The sequence below is a fragment of the Lasioglossum baleicum genome, chromosome 20 (genome assembly GCF_051020765.1).
Source record: "Lasioglossum baleicum chromosome 20, iyLasBale1, whole genome shotgun sequence".
NCBI lineage: Eukaryota > Metazoa > Arthropoda > Insecta > Hymenoptera > Halictidae > Lasioglossum > Lasioglossum baleicum.
This window is the reverse complement of record NC_134948.1, coordinates 5,047,947-5,070,956: the sequence shown is the minus strand read 5'-3', so window position 1 is coordinate 5,070,956 and position 23,010 is coordinate 5,047,947. Positions and strand designations below refer to the sequence as shown.

Here is a 23,010-nt window from a genome sequence, read left to right as displayed (position 1 = left end):
AAAAAATAAATTTAAAACAAAAACTGTGCGTTCAGGAGAAAGAAGAAATTTTAATATTAACCGTCACACTTCGTCGCGCGACGCTCGGTAATAGGTCAACGCGTTCAGCGATCCCCACTCCGCACGCCAACGCTCCCTACTCCACTACGCGTTCCCACTCCGACTCATCCCCACTCCACTGACCCATTTCGCACGGAAGGAGCTCAGTCAGTGTGGCCAGTCCGTTCATTCAGTTCCATTTCGGACAATTTCGGACTCCATCAAGAGACGTTTTCTATTGGAGTCATCTCCTCATCCTATCTAACGTATTTCAATATCTCGTGTTTCTACATCTTACTATTTCATGGCAGTATTACTATATCTTGCTATATCTTCCATTTACAAAAGACTAGAAAGTAGTAAATAAAAATATATGCATATAAAAAAACTTTTTAAAAATCACGCTTATATTAAAATGCACTAAAAAGGAGAAAATAATTTTTTTAGGCATTAGTGACTGCAAATAAAAGCGTAGAGCGCCCACGAAGATTACGTCAATATAGTTTAGCGCTCCAAGCTTTTATTTATAGTCACCAATTTCTAAAAAAATTATTTTCTCCTTTTTAGTGCATTCTAATATAAGCGTGGTTTTTAAATAGTTTTTTTAAAAATATTTTTTATCTTTTTTATAAAGAGGGGTGAAGTATAATTGAACATTTTGTAACAACAGTTCCATTCAGTTCCTTCAGTTCCATTTCGGACAATTACGGACTCCTTCAAGAGACGTCGTCTATTGGAGTCATCCCCTCATCCTATCTAACGTATTTCAATATCTTGTGTTTCTATATCTTACTATTTAATACCAGTATTACTATATCTTGCTATATCTTCCATTTACAAAAGACTAGAAAGTAGAAAACAAAAATATACGCATATAAAAAAAACTTTTTAAAAATCACGCTTATATTAAAATGCACTAAAAAGGAGAAAATAATTTTTTTAGGCATTAGTGACTGCAAATAGAAGCGTAGAGCGCCCACGAAGATTACGTCAATATAGTTTAGCGCTCCACGCTTTTATTTATAGTCGCTAATGCCTAAAAAATAATTTTCTCCTTTTTAGTGCATTTTAATATAAGCGTGGTTTTTAAATAGTTTTTTTAAAAATATATTTTATCTTTTTTATAAAGAGGGGTGAAGTGTAATTGAACATTTTGTAACAACAGTTCCATTCAGTTCATTCAGTTCCATTTCGGACAATTTCGGACTCCTTCAAGAGACGTCGTCTATTGGAGTCATCCCCTCATCCTATCTAACGTATTTCAATATCTTGTGTTTCTACATCTTACTATTTCACGGCAGTATTACTATATCTTGCTATATCTTCCATTTACAAAAGACTAGAAAGTAGAAAACAAAAATATACGCATATAAAAAAAACTTTTTAAAAATCACGCTTATATTAAAATGCACTAAAAAGGAGAAAATAACTTTTTTAGGCATTAGTGACTGCAAATAGAAGCGTAGAGCGCCCACGAAGATTACGTCAATATAGTTTAGCGCTCCAAGCTTTTATTTATAGTCACCAATTTCTAAAAAAATTATTTTCTCCTTTTTAGTGCATTCTAATATAAGCGTGGTTTTTAAATAGTTTTTTATCTTTTTTATAAAGAGGTGTGAAGTGTAATTGAACATTTTGTAACAAGTTCTGGAGTGAAAGAGAGAAAGTTAAACCGGAAAGGGTTGAAATTTCCGAGAATGGAGTCACGCCGATTCCGAACCGGTAAATTCTGATTCGGGACCACCGTTCAACTCACGGCACAGTAGTCGGTGTCGACGGCTGGTCCTACATAGAACGCGGAAGAACATTAGGGAGGGTCTGGTCTGGCGTGTGACAGCCGGTCGGGTCGCGCCCTTTTTCAAGCATGATGTACAGCTCTGTTCCTCGGAGTTTGACATACAGAGGGTTTTTCTATCCGGCCATCTGACTACGCAGCGGATTATTCTACTGCGTCAGCTGTGCGCGCGGACCGACCGCGACCGGCCGATCGATACGAAACCTCGCACACTGGGCTGACAAACCCGTTTTTCGTTACCAAAATCCAATTTTTCAAGTTTCATATTTCCAAGACACGTTTGTACACATCGAAGCTTCGAGATCCAAAATATTAACCGTTTCAGATAGTTATTTCTAACCTTCAACCGTGGAACAACCCTGTCATTACGACTAGGGATGGGATCAAGTTCAATATGTACTCACGAATCCGAGTCAATTTCAATAACCAAGTTCCATTTCATGGGTCTCGCTTACAAGCAATAATGTTTCAATGATTATATTTGAAAAGAATTCACTTTATAGAAACTGATATCGAACTTCGGAATGAGTACTTACAAGTTTCGAAAAGATAATTTTATGGGTACCTTGATGTGGAAAGGAATCGAATCTTTCACAGGTGGTACTCGAATCTTGGAAATCAGACCTGCATTGTAGGTTTTAAGCATTTTCTTTATTAAATTCGTAACTGTTTACGAATAATATTTCATTTACAATCGTTTTATCCTATTTCTTTTCTTATCCAGGGACAACACAATTGATTTTAAAGGTAAAAAGAATAATGATTAGAAAAATCAGAGAATTTCCGGTACGGTATTCATGAAAGTTTCGGAAAGATAATTTTATGGGTACCTTGATGTGGAAAGGAATCGAATCTTTCACAGGTGGTACTCGAATCTTGGAAATCAGACCTGCATTGTAGGTTTTAAGCACTTTCTTGATTAAATTCGTAACTGTTTACGAATAATATTTCATTTACAATCGTTTTATCCTATTTCTTCTCTTATCCAGGGACAACACAATTGATTTTAAAGGTAAAAAGAATAATGATTAGAAAAATCAGAGAATTTCCGGTACGGTATTCATGAAAGTTTCGAAAAGATAATTTTATGGGTACTTTGATGTGGAAAGGAATCGAATATTTCACAGGTGGTACTCGAATCTTGGAAATCAGACCTGCATTGTAGGTTTTAAGCATTTTCTTTATTAAATTCGTAACTGTTTAAGAATAATATTTCATTTGCAATCGTTTTATCCTATTTCTTTTCTTATCCAGGGACAACACAATTGATTTTAAAGGTAAAAAGAATAATGATTAGAAAAATCAGAGAGTTTCCGGTACGGTATTCATGAAAGTTTCGAATCTGTTCGACCAACATTCGAATATACTTGATGACAACATTGAATATACAAAATTACAGAAAGGGCCTAGCAGACTAAGATAGGTGCAGCGGCCCCACCCACAATTTTATTGATATTGTGCGGAAAACAATGATTTTATGTTGAAAGATAACCCCCCAAAATTTTAAGTCGCTAACCCTTCGTATAAGGATGATACGAGTTAACTGTATCATTTTTTTCTCGGTTATTAATTAAAAGATATTCGGATAAAAAAAATACGAAAATACTCGAACTTACCCCCTTCATATCATACATTTTTTTTCACCATTGTGATCAAATTATTAAGGGTAGAAAAAAATCATTTAATTTTTTAAGGGTGGGAATTGCAAGCAACCCTTCGAGTGACCACTTCCAAAAAATTCAGGAACAATGTTCTGTTGCTTATCTAACGTATAAAAAAGTACATTATACCATTATAATGACGTAATTTTATTTGTTTTTCAATATTTAACTATGTTCCACCAATCCGACCATCTTGAAACTGTTTTATACGTTAGATAAGCAACAGAACATTGTTCTTGAATTTTTTGGAAGTGGTCACTCGAAGGGTTGCTTGCAATTCCCACCCCTAAAAAATTAAATGATTTTTGTTCTACCCTTAATAATTTGATCACAATGGTGAAAAAAATGTATGATATGGAGGAGGTAAGTTCGAGTATTTTCGTATTTTTTTTATCCGAATATCTTAATTAACAACCGAGAAAGAAAATGATACAGTTAAGGGTGTTTACCCTCGTATCATCCTTATACGAAGGGTTAGCGACTTAAAATTTTAGGGGGTTATCTTTCAACCTAGAACCATTGTTTTATATCAATAAAATTGTGGGTGGGGCCGCTGCACCTATCTGAGTCTGCTAGGCCCTTTGTTGCGCGACAAATGCGGCGCCGTTTTCGACAGGATGATCGCTCGATCGGGCAGCAGAATTATCTGGAACAGATTTCCGCGGTGTTGTCTGCGGCGGAAGTCGCCTGCGGTTCGGGGGGGGGCTGAAAGCAATGCCGGCAAACAAAGTAAACTTTCCATGAGGAAGCAGCAGCGGGTCGGGCAGGAAGTGACGTCTCGCGGACGAGCTCAAAGGGTTGCCATACTTTCCGGGTTGACTCGGCAAAGGGTCCTCTCCCTCCTCCCCTTCTTCTCACTCTCTCGCTCCCTCGCCCGTAGACTCTTCAAAGTGTTTCTTTAACGTCCTTACCTCCCTCTCCATCTTCCGGGTCTATTGTCCTGTTACGCTTGTACAGGATCGTAACGATTCACCCTTCACGACTTCCTTATCCTCCAGCATTTTTCCACCGGCAAGGCGTGTTTCCGCCATTATTCGGATGCACCACGCATACCTCGCTTCTCATACATATTGCCAGCTAGTGGCAGCCTATCTCTCTCCGGGGACCGACTTTGAGACAAAGGGAAGCCGACTTATTTTACCTCGCCCCCCTTTACTAGCGCCTGGATTCTTCATTGCCTATAGGGTGCTCTAAAATCTCTCGACTGCTACTCTCGGATTACTCGCCTCCAGGGTCAGATAGAAGATGAAAGTCCCACTAATAGAGGATCGGTCCCTTAGGTCCACTGGGGCTGATCAGACCCATAGAGCTTCTTGTAAATCTGCGTCGCACAGTGGGCCAATTGGCCCGAATAGTCGGAGGAAACTAGTTTGGCGTTATTTATGGGCTCAAGGTCACATAACATTGTTAAATCCACGAATCTCCAATCTCCGATAGAGGAGTCCGATCTCCCGGGTCCCGGAAAGTGTTTCAACTGCGAATCCATCGACTATTCGCTTATTAATTAATTTAATTCGCTAAATAACAAACGTTCGTTCTACTCAGTATTTTTGTGAATGGAGCGCACAAAATATTGAAAACAATATTCTATTTATACGCTAATGAATAAACTTTGAAAATCTATTTCCATCAAATGGAACTGTGGACATTTCAATATTTCTTGCTGACAATATCGTTGCATTTTCGAAAGCTAGCCGACAGCATTATAATCCTTGTTCTCCCAGTACTTACTTTTGATATATTGACCATCTCTAGTCCTCATCATTATATATTTCGTACTAGCTTTTGCTCGCGGCTTCGTTCGCATAGAAACCCGTTTAATGTCCTCGGAAATTGATATTGTTTCACCATAAAACCTTTTAACCCCCCCATTCACACCTATAGAGTTTTAATTTTATGTTATGCCGCCATCTTAGATTTCAAACCCCCTATTCACCCCTTAGGGGATCAATTTTTTCAAATGCCGAAACAGGTGTTTGATTAATTATATCGAAGAGCATTCAGATCAAGTTTCAAGCAAATCCGACCACAAATAAACTATTCCTCATACAAACGTTACAACCCCTTCTCATCCCCTTGGAGGTTGAATTTCGAAATATCCTTTCTTATCCCTTGTATAGGATCATAAAGGAAACCTCTGTGCAAAATTTCAGCTTTCTAGGTCCAAGGGTTTAGCCTGGGCGTTAGTCGGTGAGTGAGTGAGTCAGCACTGCATTTTTATATAGAGAGATTTGTTGCCAGAAGAAGAACAGATACTTCATAAATTTACAGTTAAATAAATATCACACTTAGATATATAATATCACACTTTATAACCGGGCTTAGATTTTTAATTTTATAATTATCGAAACGATGACGTTGCTCATATGGAAATCGATCCGATAAATTTATTTATCCGAGGACGTATTGCGACAAAAATTGCACAAATTCTAAAGAAATAGAGCCTTGTCATTTTTATCAGACGAAACATTCCAGTGCTCCGGTAGGCTCAATGTTAATTACCATTTTGTCGAAGATAAGTAAGTGTCCGGTGATTCGTGGAAATCGAGCATGCGGATCGCCGGATCACCATGTATACGGAATAGAAGCTAGGAAATAAGGAGATCGAGGGGAAGAAGCTTGCCGCGGAAGGGCGAAACGGTAGGATTCTGGGGATAACAAAAGGCCGAAGGGGGTGCAAGAGGATCAAGGGGCGCTTGCGCGGATCATGTCTAGCACCTGTGGACCTCATCGATCCGAAACGGTTTGCGAAGCCGCATACTTCGATGCTCTTTAACCTGTCCACCTGAGCCCCGCGTCTCTCGCCCTTGTCCCTTTTCAGACCAATCCGGACTGTTCCTTCGATCAACCCTTCACAACGAAGCCTCTGTTCACCGTCTTCCCGTTGTCCGCCGACCGGCGTGCATCCTTCGCGGAAGCCATTGTTCCACTTTCGTTCCCGACTCGACGAACATCTACTCGACACCTGGCCAACTTCACTGCTTTTCTACGACACGTATAACCACCGTTTCCTAATCTTGTAGCCAGGGATTCATACCGGTATAATACCGGTATACAAAATAACGGTATTATAACGGTATTACCCCAATAACCTTTATAGAAACCGAAATACCGGTATGACACCATACCGGTAAATGGAAATACCGGTATATTTCAAGAACTTATACCGGTATTTTCGGTTGTACGTTGTAGCGAAATACCGGTATGATACTATTTGAAAGTACCGATATATTTTCTCATATTTGCCGCTAGTTTTTTTAATTTTCTTATTTTATTTAACAACACCAGACGTCTTGCGACAACGAACAAGCGATACCGTGACGACGCATGGAGACCGCCGCGCTGCGGAGCGCGGAAGGCGGAAATAATTGAATACGCGGCAAGGCCAAAGGCACGTAGGATTTTTGTTTTAATAAAGCAATTGTGGTGTCCGGAAGTTGCAACTAAGCATTTGGCCAAGGCAACAACCTTCATAAGATTGCCTCAGCGAATTACTAAAGCGAGGCAATCGACCTGCCAATGCTTAGTCAGCAAGAGATACAACATAAAAACTCCGGACACCGCCCCACGCTGGCAGAATGAGTACGCGTGCAACTATGTCAATATATTATTACTCTCTGTAATTGTGAAAATAAAGAAAAAGGTTCTCAGTAACCGGCTGCGGCACAACGCAATCTTTCATTTTGTCATTAGCCATCACGAACGACATACGTTTTCTCAGATCCCTCACCACCTCCATTTTTCCTCCGTATATACCACTTTTTCGATATCGGAACGTTATCCGTTATTGTATATATTTAATACTTTATACTTACTTTTTAGTTGATATTAGAATATTTCTTATTCATTATAGTTCATTAGTGATATAAGAATTAGGATAAGAATAAGGAGTTATTAACGAAAAACACGGACCAATCAGAGCGCGCCCTGGGCCGCAGCGCCGTCACGATGCGATGTCAGGGCGCGCTCTGATTGGTCCGTGTTTTTCGTTAATAACTCCTAAACAAAGCCGCAGTTGACTTTGGTGCAAAGGAAAATGTCTCTTAGAATGGTCTCAGGAACCACCCCCTTTCGGGATTTTCACGAATTTTGGGACACCCTGTATATAAATATTTATTGTATATATATATATATATATATATTTATATTCATAAAGAAATTAGTATAATAAAAACTATAATAAAATATATACATAAAGAAAAAAAATATACATAAAATATATACACATAAAGTCACTAATTATGTCTGTAATAAATAAACATAAATAATAAATTTTTACTCTTGAAAAATAAAAAAAAACATTGCAATGCACCGCATTTATTTTATGCAAATACATTCGTTTTTCTCTGTAACGAAATTAATACATAAAATAAATCATTGTTTTCGACGTATATGGAGAAAGAAAATGCTACGAGTAGAAAATCGTTTAAAGATGGTTTTTAAAAAGTTTTTTATATATTTTATTTTCTACTGTCATTGTCATCGCGGAAGCAAGTGTGTATATAAAATTTCAGCAAGATTGGTCTATGCGAAGAGGCTTAAAATTCGATTACAAGTTTTGACGCATAAGCGTGGTAAAAAATGGCACACAGCCGTTCAAAGCAGTTTGAAGCAAGAAATGTTTACATATTTGTGAAGTATAATAGTTGTGAAATCGAAATCCATCAAAAGCCCAGGATGTTTTTGACCTGGACTCGAGAAAAAAGCTAATTTGAAGATATTAACGTCTATAAAACTTGATTCTGACTTAGTGTTTTATTATTGTTATGAAACTATTTTAACGGTTAATGAAACTGGACAAATGGATATTCCTCACCTGCTTCGATACCTTCCATATTCAAAATTGAAAGAACGAACACAAAACAAAGTTATTGATTATAGGAAATCAGCAATTGATTGGGCCAGGTCTCGCGTGAATTCTTCGATGAGCTCTCTAACGAGCTCTCTGCCACTTATGCAAACGTGATTCCTGCCGTTTGTTGTGGAAATTTGAGATTCCAGGCATTTACGTCGCTACCTCACGTCGGTCGTCTACAAACTATGCTTCTAGAAGCTTTTAGAAGCTTGTCGATTCTGAATTTCTTCTAGAATGTTCTATACATGCTACAATCTTCGATTTCCACGAGTTTGCGAACCGATCGATGGATCAAAGATGATCGTTTTCCCGTGTAAATGGTCCGGACGGTTTCGAGATTGATTGGCGGTGAATGGTCCACTTTAGCGGCGGGGCTACACGGATTAACAAACCCCGAGTCCCACTTTGCTTTCAGTGGCTATCAATGGACCTTGATGAAGCTGCGGACCGAGCTGACGCGGGAATAATATTCGTCCTGTAGCCGGTCTGCAGTCGGGACACTCTCCGGGATCCGGGAAATCGGACTGCTCTTTCGGCGGAACATTTCTTTCGATCCGATCCATTTCACAGTCGTACGACTTCGACGGTTTTCATCGTTGAAAATCCACTACGCGATATTGATACTCTCGAGAGGCAGTACACTCGAGGATGCCACGATAAAAATTGAGGATGTATCGTCGATCAGATCCTGCTCCTCGCGCGGATCCTGCTCCACGACGATAGGAAGAGCCATTTGGGCGAGCGATAACACGACACAATCTTCTCGCGTATACAGGGTGTCCCAAAATTCGTGAAAATCCCGAAAGGGGGTGGTTCCTGAGACCATTTCAAGCGACATTTTCCTTTGCAAAAATGTTATCCGCGGCTTTGTTTAGGAGTTATTAACGAAAACCACGGACCAATCAGAGCGCGACCTAGACGCGAGTTGGCACAGTCGGCCAATCGACAGTTGGCGCGCCGCACAGTGTGACGAATGGCCTTTTTAGCTGGACAAAATTAACTTTCAAATAAACAAAAACTAACTGTGCCAATATTATCTAAAATAACCATGTATTAAAACCCTTGAATATTAAAACTTAAAATTCTTTTGTTGTATGTTTACAGAGCGTGTAAACTTCACCTAAAAGGCGGACGCCTAACCTATAAATGAATGGGCACATTGTCATACGCGCTAGAAATATGTTAAAATGTACGAAGGAGTATTTAAATTTCCTATGTATGATGGATATAGCATCTCAAAACATGTATTTTCATTTTAGTAATTCCAAATTATCGATAACATTCCTCTATTTTTGTAAATTAAGTGTCAAAGACGGTACTTATTTTGCCACAGAAACGCCCATGTTACTCCTCTTCGTCAATGAATTAGTATATGCCCCACGTCGCCCCACGCGATGATTTTTACATTATTATAAAGTAGAGATTCTCTAGTTTATTGTAGTACCAAAATAAAATTGCTATACGTTGCTATAGCATACTAATTTTTACAATGAAGTTACGTCGTTTTACGTTCACGCTCGTGACAATCACAGCCCGGGCCGGGCCCGAACGCAGCCGATGCCGTCATCACTTAGCGGTTTGTTTAGTCTACTCGTTGAAACCTATGGATTGGTTTCGTTCATTGTATATTTAAGGAATATACAATGTAATGAATATACAATCGTCAGGTTTTCCTCCGAACTTTCTTCTTATGAAAATTGGTTTCTTCAGTTTCGAGCGATCAACGTGCAGTCTACATCTCCCTTGCGTTTTTCATATATCTTTCAGTTTCGTTATTTTTATTGTTGTTGTTGTTTTTTATTGATATTGTTATTATTACTGTGTTTGTTGTTAGTGTTTTATTTGTTACGTTATCACATCAAACGTGATACCTTTTTTCAAATATTTAGATTAATTTACATTTGTTTATAAGCTATTAGTTTATAAGTTATTAGTTTCTAGCAACCGAACGCTCCTATTTAATACTTTCATTTTGATCTCTGTTATTTCTGTTGTTTTATTTATATTTTTTTGTTATTATATTTTTAATTTTCTATTATATTAAAATAATAAACAATAATATGCAGCAGATTATTTATAGATTGAAACCGTATACTAAACCAAAGAATAATTCTTTCCCGTATGTCTGAATCTCCAAAAAGTAAATTAGTAAATTATATTAACATTCTTTTTGTCCATAATTAAAAATGACGTCTTCTTTGATAATATCTACTACTTGTTATCATTCTGTGTGTTAAATATAGAAAAATAGGCGATTTTTTTTTTTTTAGAATTTTGTCCAGCTAAAAAGGCCATTCGTTACGCGCCGGGCCGACTGTGCCAACTAGCGTCTAGGTCGCGCTCTGATTGGTCCGTGTTTTTCGTTAATAACTCCTAAACAAAGCCGCGGATAACATTTTTGCAAAGGAAAATGTCGCTTCAAATGGTCTCAGGAACCACCCCCTTTCGGGATTTTCACGAATTTTGGGACACCCTGTATTTCACTGGGGAGAGAAGGTCGCATTGTCTAAGAGAGCCAGCCGGGAAAACGTACGAAATCAATTTCTCTCAAGAATTCTCCCCTCCCGACGGTTGACCGTGTTTGCCGTCAACGTTTTCTTTATCTCGTGTTCCTGCTCGGCGCACGGTGGAGTATTTATAAGGCGAAAGATTTTCGTTGTCCGAGCTATGGGAATATTTGAACAACCAATGACTCGCTACACTATGCAAGTCTTAAAATAATGCTGAAACAGTTACCGGCCAACTTTTCACGGCAAATACTCCACTACTGAGCGACGCACAGTGGTCCCAAAGCCCGAAAACGTGGACAAAACCTCAAATCGTATTAAAAAATTATTGGATCTGCTTGAAAATTGGTATTAACCCGTTTTAATCTTGTAATCGAATTTTAAGCCTCTTCGCATAGACCAATCTTACTGCAATTGTATATACACACTTGCTTCCGGGATGACAATGACAGTAGAAAATAAAACATATAAAAAACTTTTTAAAAACCATTTTTAAACCATTTTTTACTCATAGCATTTTCTTTCTCCATATACAGTCGAAAACAATTATTTATTTTATGTATTAATTTCGTTACGGAGCAAACCTAATTTATTTTCATAAAATAAATGCGGTGCATTGCAATGTTTTTTTTATTTTTCAAGAGTAAAAATTTATTATTTATGTTTATTTATTACAGACATAATTAGTGACTTTATGTATATATTTTATGTATATTTTTTTCACGCTGATCACGAATATACAATGTATTAAGGGTCACTGAATTGAATTTAACCGTTTTTCACGCAAAAACACTCAGAAAAACTTCGAAAAAAACGGTATTTTGAGGAAAAAACTGTTAAATTCTATTCAGGGACCCCTAGTATACGGTATATTCGTGATCAGCGTGAAATTTCCTGCAAGAATTCGTCAAGAACAGACTTTTGTCCACTCCGACCATAAGAACGCCGCACTGTGCGGCGGACGAGAACAGAGATAACTGAGACGGCGCGAATCTTCGCAGGGAAATATCTAGCAACTTATCGGACAGTTGAGTATAGCGATCGGTGAAGACAGAGGCAGGCTTCCTTTATGCGAACTGCTTCCGTTGCTCGCTGACGGCTGCAGTCGAATCAGGCTGGATCGTCGTAGGAAGGACGATGATCCTCACTCGTCCTGGGAAGATCACGTCGTCGGTGATCCTCGGTTGGCGGGAGATACCCCGCTGTTGTCCTCCGTCTCGCGTTCGTTGACGCGCACGAGCTTTCGTAATTGATAGCGACGAACGCGAATTGAATAGGAAAGCGCGAGGATGTAGGGAGAAGAACTAAGCGAGACTCACTTATTAAATTAATAACTGGGAATATATTTGTAACGTATGAAATGAAATTATAATGAACTAGAAGCGCGTGTTATAGCAGGACCGCTCAAAGGCGGATGAGAGCGAGGACTCGTCGGAGTCTGGACCGGGACATCCAGGAGGCGGCGAGCCTCGCTGGAGTCTTGAACGAACGTGACAGACTGGCTGTCCGAATTGAACTGAACTGACTGAACTCTTTTTAGGATCGTGAGGTCGAATACATAGGTGTCTTATCTTCTACCGGATGTCTCGTTAGACATAACGCTATGGATGTTATGAGAAGCGCGCGATTAATGATTACGGTGAATGCTACGTGATACTGCTACGGGGAATACATTAAGATATGATTATTATACAAGGGTTAAGATAAGAATGGGTATATGGTATGAGGTGAGAATCGGATCTGATGAACGGAGCGAAGTATGACTACTTATAACTAATCAATATTCTTAATAATTACGGTTACAATATCCTACTCTTATTGGCTATGCTTGTAACCTATGGCAACACGTCGGCAGACGTGACACGAGACTCAACTTTTACCCCAATCTTTAAAATTTATGCCTTCACTTTTACCCTTTCTTCTCCATACATAGTTATCAGTTAATAATAGATATTTTGCACTAAAAACTATGCAACTTACCTCCACAAACAGCATCCATAATGCACACTTAAAATCGATACGTTCCAATACAATTTACGCACTCTGTACAGTTAGAATTCGCACTGAGACTTGGAAGAGTACGAAGGCACTGTCTAATGAAACCGAAGTTCGGACTGCGACTGTTGGTCAGGTATAAAAATGCGACCTTTTTGCCGTTTACCTCCAAGTAGACATACTCTTAGAGTAGCCAACCCCACAATTAAAACTTACCTAGCTGAAAGTTCATTTTTTAGGTTTCGTCCACGTTTTCGGGCTTTGGGACCACTGTGCGACGGCGCGAGTCTTGTATTCGTTCGCCGCACATAGATTCTATTTCCCGTTCCATTTCTCGCGTTCGTTTCGCCGGCTGCCGCGAGCAGTCGACCCTTTTTCTCCTTTTTCTTTACGCGTCGAGTGTTTGCTCCGCGGCGAACATTATTCGACGTTCCGCTAGAGCGGCGCACGGTCTCAAATCCACGGGAATTGCCGAGTCGGTTGAAAGGAACAGCTTTTCAGTGTTGGGAACGGGGAAAGCCATCGCGTGTTCCGTTCAAACAGAAATTACAATCGATGCACCCTCGAACGCTTTCCAATTGTGCCATCACACGGATCCTCTGGTGGAAGACGCGTTTCTATTCCATTCTCCGCTGTTTTTGATCGATTCGATTCGGAATCGAATAAAGCGAAGGGAACGTCCGATCGAACACGGACCTGTACCACTTACCGCTCGGATCTGTCCTGTGCCACCTGTGGCGTTAAGTATCGACCTGTTCTACTTGCCCGACCAACCGTACGCTCCATGCAAATCGTACACCACTTGCCCGACTAATCGCTGACCAACGCTACTCGCCTCGCCGACGCTCACGCTGCTTTTCCGAATACGATCGCGTCAATGCCTGAGCTACTTGTCCTGCCATAATTCGACGTACTCAGGACGCGCTCCTACTAGCACAAAAATATTGGAAAAATATATGTTAAGCCACGCTTTTTCATATGAGAAAAATATTGGATCTGAATATTGTATACATATACAAGAAATGTAAATTGAATGTTTCGTTGTAGTTGTTTACCCCGTTAATTAACGTACTTATAATATAAATGTATGTCGATTAAATGACACACACGAATTCAAAGTAAATTGTAAACATTTTACTTCCAATATTAAATAAAGTTTTATATTATAGAATTTGAGAACAATATTTCATTCGTAATATGAAAGGTGTGTATGTCGTCCAGCATATTCTGGAACAAATATTTTTTCATGTTAAACGTTAAACATAAAATATTTCTTGCATATTAGGAAAAAAGTCTATTTCTAATATTACATAAAGATTGATTTTATAACAAAACAGAATATTTTCTTCATAATATGAAATAAATATTATCTGTATATTAGGAAAAAATATTCTATTTCTAATATTAAATAAAGATCCATTTTATAAAAAAAAGAATATTTCCTTCACAATATGAAAGAAATATTATGTGTACACTAGGAATAAACATTCTATTTCTAATATGAAATAAAAATTCATTTTATAACGAGAAAAAATATTTTCTTCATAATATGAATTAAATATTGTCTGTATATTAGGAATAAACATTCTATTTCTAATATGAAATAAAAATTCCTTTTATAACGAGAAAAAATATTTCCTTCATAATATGAATTAAATATTGTCTGTATATTAGGAATAAATATTCTATTTCTAATATGAAATAAAAATTCCTTTTATAACGAGAAAAAATATTTCCTTCATAATATGAATTAAATATTGTCTGTATATTAGGAAAAAATATTCTATTTCTAATATGAAATAAAGGTTCATTTTATATTTAGAAAAAAATATTTTTCTCTTAACATGAAATAGATATTTCCTGCATATTTAAAAAAAATATTTGCTACTGAATGTAAAATAAATATTGTATGTATATTTGAATATTAAAAACAGAGATTGAATCTTTTTTTACTACCACATGAATGTGTATACAATATTTTGTGCTACTAAGGGTGCATTTCAATGCCTGTGAATATCCCCTTAACCTTAGCATTTCCAAGCTCCGATCCTTCATTTGGATAATAAACTATAATGTATAAACGACAATAAATAATTTTTTCACAATTTTTAACCCAAGAAAAATAGTCCTAAATTCAATTTTTCCAATCTGTGGGCTCGAGGAGCCCACGCCTTGGGAGTGCTAGGGTTAAGACGAATTCAACCCCCTCCTGTATTATGACCTTAAGCCCACAAATAATGTTAAATTATTTTTTCCCAACTTTTCGGGCGAAATGTCGCACTATGCATCGCGCGCGGCGCCGGAAGCGAAAAATTAGGTTCCTGGTGGAGAAACTGGATCCGGCTTCCTTCCCATCCGGCAATCGTCGGCCTTCCTGCACGTAGCCAATCGGCGAAAGGAGCACGCGAAGGAAATAATGTCGCATTAACCATTAGGCTGGCCGAGGGAAATTGAGGTCGCATTCACGGAATGCATTCGACGAACCGGATCGCGTCTTCGGCCCTGAGAACTTCTTAACCACGGAGCTCCTCGATTTGTCCACCACGATTCGAATTCGAGATCGTCGATACGCGAGAGCTAGCCTCGACGAATTGAAAATTACATTTGATTTTTTCCGTGGACGCGTTCCAATTCGCATGAAAATTGAAAACCGGCGTATCCGTGATCGATCGCCGCCGAAAATCGTTGGAAGCGGCGGCGTTAATTAAGGACAACCAATTTTTGCTTTAACGAGATCACGTGGCCCCACTTCTCACTGCGAAGAGCCGCCGAAATTGGTCTCGCCGTTGGCTCTATGATTTTTCGTGTGAATAAAACAGACTGGCCGCGGCAAAACGCCCACCGTCGACGACGTCGCCGGGTATATTGGACTTTCTGATTTCCCTATTAAAATTCCGTCGGGGAACGGAACCGACGTAGATGGCCTCCAGTGTGTGCGGTTTACATTTATCTGTGGCACACGCGTGGACTTCGGAAACATAGTGGACATACAAAGATGACATACAGATTCCCGAAGTGATTCTAAGTAACTTTTTCCTTCGCGAAAATTTCCTCCGTCGCACAGTGCGCCCGCCTGTGGACAAAAGTCGAAAATGCAACTATTTTCCATACCTTATTCGGCTTTACTAATCCCTTCAGATATGTCTCTAGTGTATGAAACAAATGCCGGGAATCTCAAATTTCCACAACAAACGGCAGGAATCACGTTTGCATAAGTGGCAGAGAGCTCGTTAGAGAGCTCATCGAATAATTCACGCGAGACCTGGCCCAATCAATTGCTGATTTCCTATAATCAATAACTTTGTTTTGTGTTCGTTCTTTCAATTTTGAATATGGAAGGTATCGAAGCAGGTGAGGAATATCCATTTGTCCTGTTTCATTAACCGTTAAAATAGTTTCATAGCAATAATAAAACACTAAGTCAGAATCAAGTTTTATAGACGTTAATATCTTCAAATTAGCTTTTCTCGAGTCCAGGTCAAAAACATCCTGGGCTTTTGATGGATTTCGATTTCACAACTATTATACTTCACAAGTATGTAAACATTTCTTGCTTCAAACTGCTTTGAACGGCTGTGTGCCATTTTTTACCACGCTTATGCGTCAAATCTTGTAATCGAATTTTAAGCCTCATAAAATAAATGCGGTGCATTGCAATGTTTTTTTTTTATTTTTCAAGAGTAAAAATTTATTATTTATGTTTATTTGTTACAGACATAATTAGTGACTTTATGTGTATATATTTTATGTATATTTTTTTTCTTTATGTATATATTTTATTATAGTTTTTATTATAGTAATTTCTTTATGAATATAAATAAATAAATATATATATATACAATAAATATTTATATACATATATATCTACTTCATAGGTATAGTCTCTATGGCCTATATTATGTAAATTGGCATACCTTTATTATTGTGAAGTTACCTATATATTCTGTCCATTATTATTGTTGTAATGTTTATAAAATATTATTTGAAATTCAATTTTGAATAAAATTCAATTTAATTTTTGGTCATGTTTCCTCATTTTTCTAGATGATGCATTGAAGAGCAATTTTTCTTAACTGACCCCTGTTTCCATCACTTGGAATATACAGTGTGATCTCGAACGAAAGAAACATACTTTTAAGTCTTATAGGAAGTTGCACGCTGATCACGAATATACAATGTATTAAGGATCACTGAATTGAATTTAACCGTTTTTCACGCAAAAACACTAAAAAAACTTCGAAAAAAAACGGTATTTTGAGGAAAAAACTGTTAAATTCTATTCAGGGACCCCTAGTATATGGTATATTCGTGATCAGCGTGAAATTTCCTATAAGAATTCGTCAAGAACAGACTTTTGTCCACTCCGATCATAAGAACGCCGCACTGTGCGTCGCTTCGTTACGGAGTTATTAAAGAATAATATGGACCAATCTGCTCGCGGCTACCGGCAGATGGAGCCCGGCGCGGCCAATGCCAGCGCTAGACTCAGCGCGAGCTGTAGTAGCCACGCCCCTATTGGTCCGTGTTTTTCTTTAATAACTCCTTAACGAAGCCCCGGAGAAGATTTTCGCAAAGGGAGAAGTTACTTCAAATAAGCTCAGGACTCGACCCTTTCAAGGAAATACATTGTTGAGACAATGTATATACGTGTCAGTGTACGTCGGCGTTGATCGAACGTGTTCTTTGATGTTCCAGGTCGGCCGCCCGATTTCCTCGCGTTCGTCATCACCATACTGATGATGCTGCTGATGGCCGCGGGCGTCAAGAAATCCCTGGTGTTCAATAACGTGTTAAACGCCATCAATCTCGCCGTCTGGGTGTTCGTGATGTCGGCGGGAATGTTCTACGTGAACGGCGACTACTGGGCGAAGCGCGCGGACTTCCTACCGTTCGGATGGAGCGGCGTAAGTAGAATCAGAACCATACGATATCTCGCAACTCCTCCCACACAGTTCCGCCAAAACAAGCACAAAAACAAATGACAGATGTCACGAAACATTTATTTTGATCGAAGGCTTCGCAATTTTGCACGACAACATAACTTACAGCTGCACTCGGCAATAATTCCCGTTTAAACATTCACTTGTTACTATTATTATGGGACAGGGGGAGTATTTTTTTTCACAATTGTGAGCAAATTTCAGTGATTTCATTAATAACCTCGAAAGGAAACAGGGTCCCCTCGTATCTCCACACTGTTTAGATTAGGCCCCACAGTCCGGCTCTTGAAACAAAGAATCGAATGAAACGATTCTGCGATTGTTTCATCGGTACTTCGTAATCTCTGTTCATTAACACGATTCTCAGATCGTTCATTCATTCTTGACAACGAACGAAAAGGTCCATTGACCTAGTAACTAAAAAATCCATAATAATAATAATAATAATAGTAATAGTAATATAATAATATTATAATAATAATAATAAATCCATAATAAATCCAACAGATTTTAATAAAAAATTAATTTACAATTTAAATTGAGGGAAATGTTAAAAATCCACGATGCTCTCTCGCCGCTGAGTTATTCATAGCGCGCACACAATTTCGCGATGACTGTTTCCACGGAATGTGAAAGAGGAAACCAGCCTCTGGCAACGAGAAAGAGCCTCCGCCGTCTCCGGAGCTGTGGTACGAAGGGGAAGTAACAACCGGTGTAAAGTCGGCGGCCGCAAAAGGAAAAGGGGCCGACAGACGGGTTTCGGATAGGACGTCTGTCTCGTCGGTCAGACGGTTTTCTCGATCTCCCCGTTTCCACAGCACCCCGTGGCGCGGCTTTTTGCTCGCGGTTTGCGGCGAACTCGTGGAACAATGGCAAACTTGTTGCACCAGATGGGCTCCAACACCGAAACCGAGTGCATCAGGTGGACAGTCGACGCGACGCGACGGGCGAAAGGGAATTCGAATTCACGCTCCGCAGGAATCCATGTTTCACGAGAAACGTGTGGAACGGACAGCCGCCTGGAATTAGAACGGAACCCGGGACCCAGACTCGGCCAACAGGCGTGAATTTTTCGGGCACGATCTCGAAATCGCCCTGCAATTTCCACGGGACCTCTCGACCGTGAATAAAAACTCGCAGTCTACTACAAAAGTCCCTTAGATCGAGTTCTGGAAAAAGCACTGGACTAGTAACAAATAAACAATTTTAAATATTACTTTAAGACAATACACACCCGCAATTTGAACAAATTAGTTAAAAAAATTATTACTAAAGATGTATACAGAGTGTCTCAGCTGAAGGGGGCCAATAAATATCTCCTTTATTTTTAATAACAATAAAAATATTTATAGCATAATTTAAATGGTATATCGAAGGATGAATATCATAGAAGAACAATTTCTTTTGTCCGGTTATTTTTTTTCAGTTTTTTCAAGGTCATCGTTATTATTTCATCGGGAAAACTAATCTTTTTTTATTCCATCTTATAGCGGCTGGAAAAATACATTTGAATATGCTTGGGTCATTAACAAGATGGCTTAAAAAAAGTAAGTTTTGCCGATAAAAAATAACGATGACCTTGAAAAACTATGAAAAAATAACCCGGACAAAAAAAATTGTTCTTCTATAATATTCCTCCATCAATATACTATTTAAAACATGCCAAAAATATTTTTTTTGTGCCATTAAAAATAAAGAAGACATTTAGGTGGCCTCCTTCAGCTGAGACACCCTGTATACAGGGTGAACGTTTTGTTACAGACAAATATCTCCAAAAATATTAATTGTACGCAAAAATGTTTCACATGAAAGTTGTTCAGTACCGAGGGGGACATCATGCGGTGGGGATTTTATTCTTACCGGTGAACACTCGAAGGTGAGGTGAAGGTCAACTTTCTTTTTTTAAATGGAATGCCCTATTTTTTATACCATAGATCGATAGAGTATCAAATTCTGAGTATAAAAGTGTTGACCTTCATATGTCCTAAACCTAATAGTTAACGAGATATTATCCAAAGCAGAAAGAAAATTGTTCCGATAATATCTCGTTAACTGTTAGATTTAGGACATATGGAGGTCAATACATTTTTACTCAGAATTCGATAGTCTATCGATTCATGAGACAGAAAGTAGGTCTTTCCATTTTAAAAAATCAGGGTGACCTTCTCCTCACCTTGCAGTGTCCACCGGTAAAAATAAAAATCCCACCACATGACGTCCCCCTCGGTACTGAACAGCTTTCATCTGAAACATTTTTGCGTATAATCAATATTTTTGGAGATATTCGTTTGTAACGCTTTATAATGTTCTCATCCTGTATTTGTTATCAGTTGTCTGCGGATCTTATGCATTTATGAAGGAATTGGTTGGGCGGAATATAAAACAGTAACAGATTTAAAAAATTCAAGAATGTTGTAATGTTGCTTTTCATGTAACAAAGTCGTTAAGGGATGAAATGAATGTTCATGTTATTCCTGCTTCTCACAATCAATGTAAAACATTTTTATTTTGCATAACGATCCGCAGTCTTGTTATCAGTAGACTGCGGATTTTATGGATTTATGACAAAAATGGGTACGCACAATCTAAACCAGCGGAGATATTAAAAAGATTTAAGGACATCAGTGTATTAGTTTCACCTTAACAAGATACTCAAAAGAACAATGAAATTTTTATTTAACTCCTGTGTCTAGCAATCAATGCAAATATATTTTTATTTTGCATAAAGATCCGCAGTCTTGTTATCAGTAGACTGCGGATTTTATGGATTTATGACAAAAATGGGTACGCACAATCTAAACCAGCGGAGATATTAAAAAGATTTAAGGACATCAGTGTATTAGTTTCACCTTAACAAGATACTCAAAAGAACAATGAAATTTTTATTTAGCTCCTGTGTCTAGCAATCAATGCAAATATATTTTTATTTTGCATAACGATCCGCAGTCTTGTTATCAGTAGACTGCGGATTTTATGGATTCATGACAAAAATGGGTACGCACAATCTAAACCAGTGGAGATATTAAAAAGATTTAAGGACATCAGTGTATTAGGTTCACCTTAACAAGATACTCAAAAGAACAATGAAATTTTTATTTGCCTCCTGTGTCTTGCAATCAATGCAAACATTTTTTATTTTGCATAACGATCCGCAGTCTTGTTATCAGTAGACTGCGAATTTTATGGATTCATGACAAAAATGGGTACGCACAATCTAAACCAGCGGAGATATTAAAAAGATTTAAGGACATCAGTGTATTAGGTTCACCTTAACAAGATACTCAAAAGAACAATGAAATTTTTATTTAACTCCTGTGTCTAGCAATCAATGCAAACATTTTTTATTTTGCATGAAGATCCGCAGTCTTGTTATCAGTAGACTGCGAATTTTATGGATTCATGACAAAAATGGGTACGCACAATCTAAACCAGCGGAGATATTAAAAAGATTTAAGGCTGTCAGTGTATTAATTTCACCTTAACAAGATACTCAAAAGAACAATGAAATTTTTATTTGCCTCCTGTGTCTAGCAATCAATGCAAACATTTTTTATTTTGCATGAAGATCCGCAGTCTTGTTATCAGTAGACTGCGGATTTTATGGATTCATGACAAAAATGGGTACGCACAATCTAAACCAGTGGAGATATTAAAAAGATTTAAGGACATCAGTGTATTAGGTTCACCTTAACAAGATACTCAAAAGAACAATGAAATTTTTATTTAGCTCCTGTGTCTAGCAATCAATGCAAACATTTTTTATTTTGCATAAAGATCCGCAGTCTTGTTATCAGTAGACTGCGGATTTTATGAATTCATGACAAAAATGGGTACGCACAATCTAAACCAGCGGAGATATTAAAACGATTTAAGGACATCAGTGTATTAGTTTCACCTTAACAAGATACTCAAAAGAACAATGAAATTTTTATTTAGCTCCTGTGTCTAGCAATCAATGCAAACATTTTTTATTTTGCATAACGATCCGCAGTCTTGTTATCAGTAGACTGCGGACTTTATGGATTTATGACAAAAATGGGTACGCACAATCTAAACCAGTGGAGATATTAAAAAGATTTAAGGACATCAGTGTATTAGTTTCACCTTAACAAGATACTCAAAAGAACAATGAAATTTTTATTTAGCTCCTGTGTCTAGCAATCAATGCAAATATATTTTTATTTTGCATGAAGATCCGCAGTCTTGTTATCAGTAGACTGCGGATTTTATGGATTCATGACAAAAATGGGTACGCACAATCTAAACCAGTGGAGATATTAAAAAGATTTAAGGACATCAGTGTATTAGTTTCACCTTAACAAGATACTCAAAAGAACAATGAAATTTTTATTTAGCTCCTGTGTCTAGCAATCAATGCAAACATTTTTTATTTTGCATAAAGATCCGCAGTCTTGTTATCAGTAGACTGCGGATTTTATGGATTCATGACAAAAATGGGTACGCACAATCTAAACCAGTGGAGATATTAAAAAGATTTAAGGCTGTCAGTGTATTAGTTTCACCTTAACAAGATACTCAAAAGAACAATGAAATTTTTATTTGCCTCCTGTGTCTAGCAATCAATGCAAACATTTTTTATCTTGTATAAAGATCCGCAGTCTTGTTATCAGTAAAATGTCACCAAATTTCACGATCCAGCCCGGCGGCCGACTAAATGTTGATGGAAGAATTCGTCGTACTGTTTCCATCCGTGGTTCCCACCCGATGAATATTTCCGCGAGAACTCGCCTCGGTCTCTACCCGTGAATTTTTCATCCCGCGCTGTCGTCGCTGGCTGGCTTTTTGCGACACACGCGGGACACTTCGTTCGCGGTTTCAAAACCAGCCCCGGTGCCTCGGTCTCGGTTGACCCGATTCCCGAAAACGGAAAGTCGCGCCCTTTCGAAAATAAGCGGGGTAGTTACCCGTTTAGTTCACCCTTGGAGGAAGCAGATAAAGGTCTACACGCGTGACGTCGCTCGGTTACAGAAGCGTGATCCAGCCAGCCTACGGTATCCCTCGCCCGTGTGAATGAGTTAATTCTTGCGTTTGATGCGACTTTCCGTGTCCGCGCGTGTGCTTCCAGGGGTTGGTTTTCAATGGTGAAACCTCTGTGCCGTGGCGCCCACACACGCGTTAGAAATGCTGTAACGGCGACGAGTTTACCGACGGACCAGCACTTATGCTAATGTACTGATTAACGTTAATGCACGCCCGG

At 38.4% G+C, this 23,010-nt stretch overlaps 1 protein-coding gene across 2 annotated transcripts in view; it reads left to right on the top strand.

Moving 5' to 3' along the window:
* Positions 1–23,010, top strand: part of LOC143218737 (solute carrier family 7 member 14) — a 99,401-nt gene that overhangs the window by 55,469 nt on the left and 20,922 nt on the right. For both annotated transcript variants that reach the window (XM_076444141.1, XM_076444140.1), the window contains exon 5: positions 17,548–17,756. In XM_076444141.1, the coding sequence (XP_076300256.1) occupies positions 17,548–17,756 (209 nt within the window). The remainder of the gene's footprint in view (positions 1–17,547; positions 17,757–23,010) is intronic.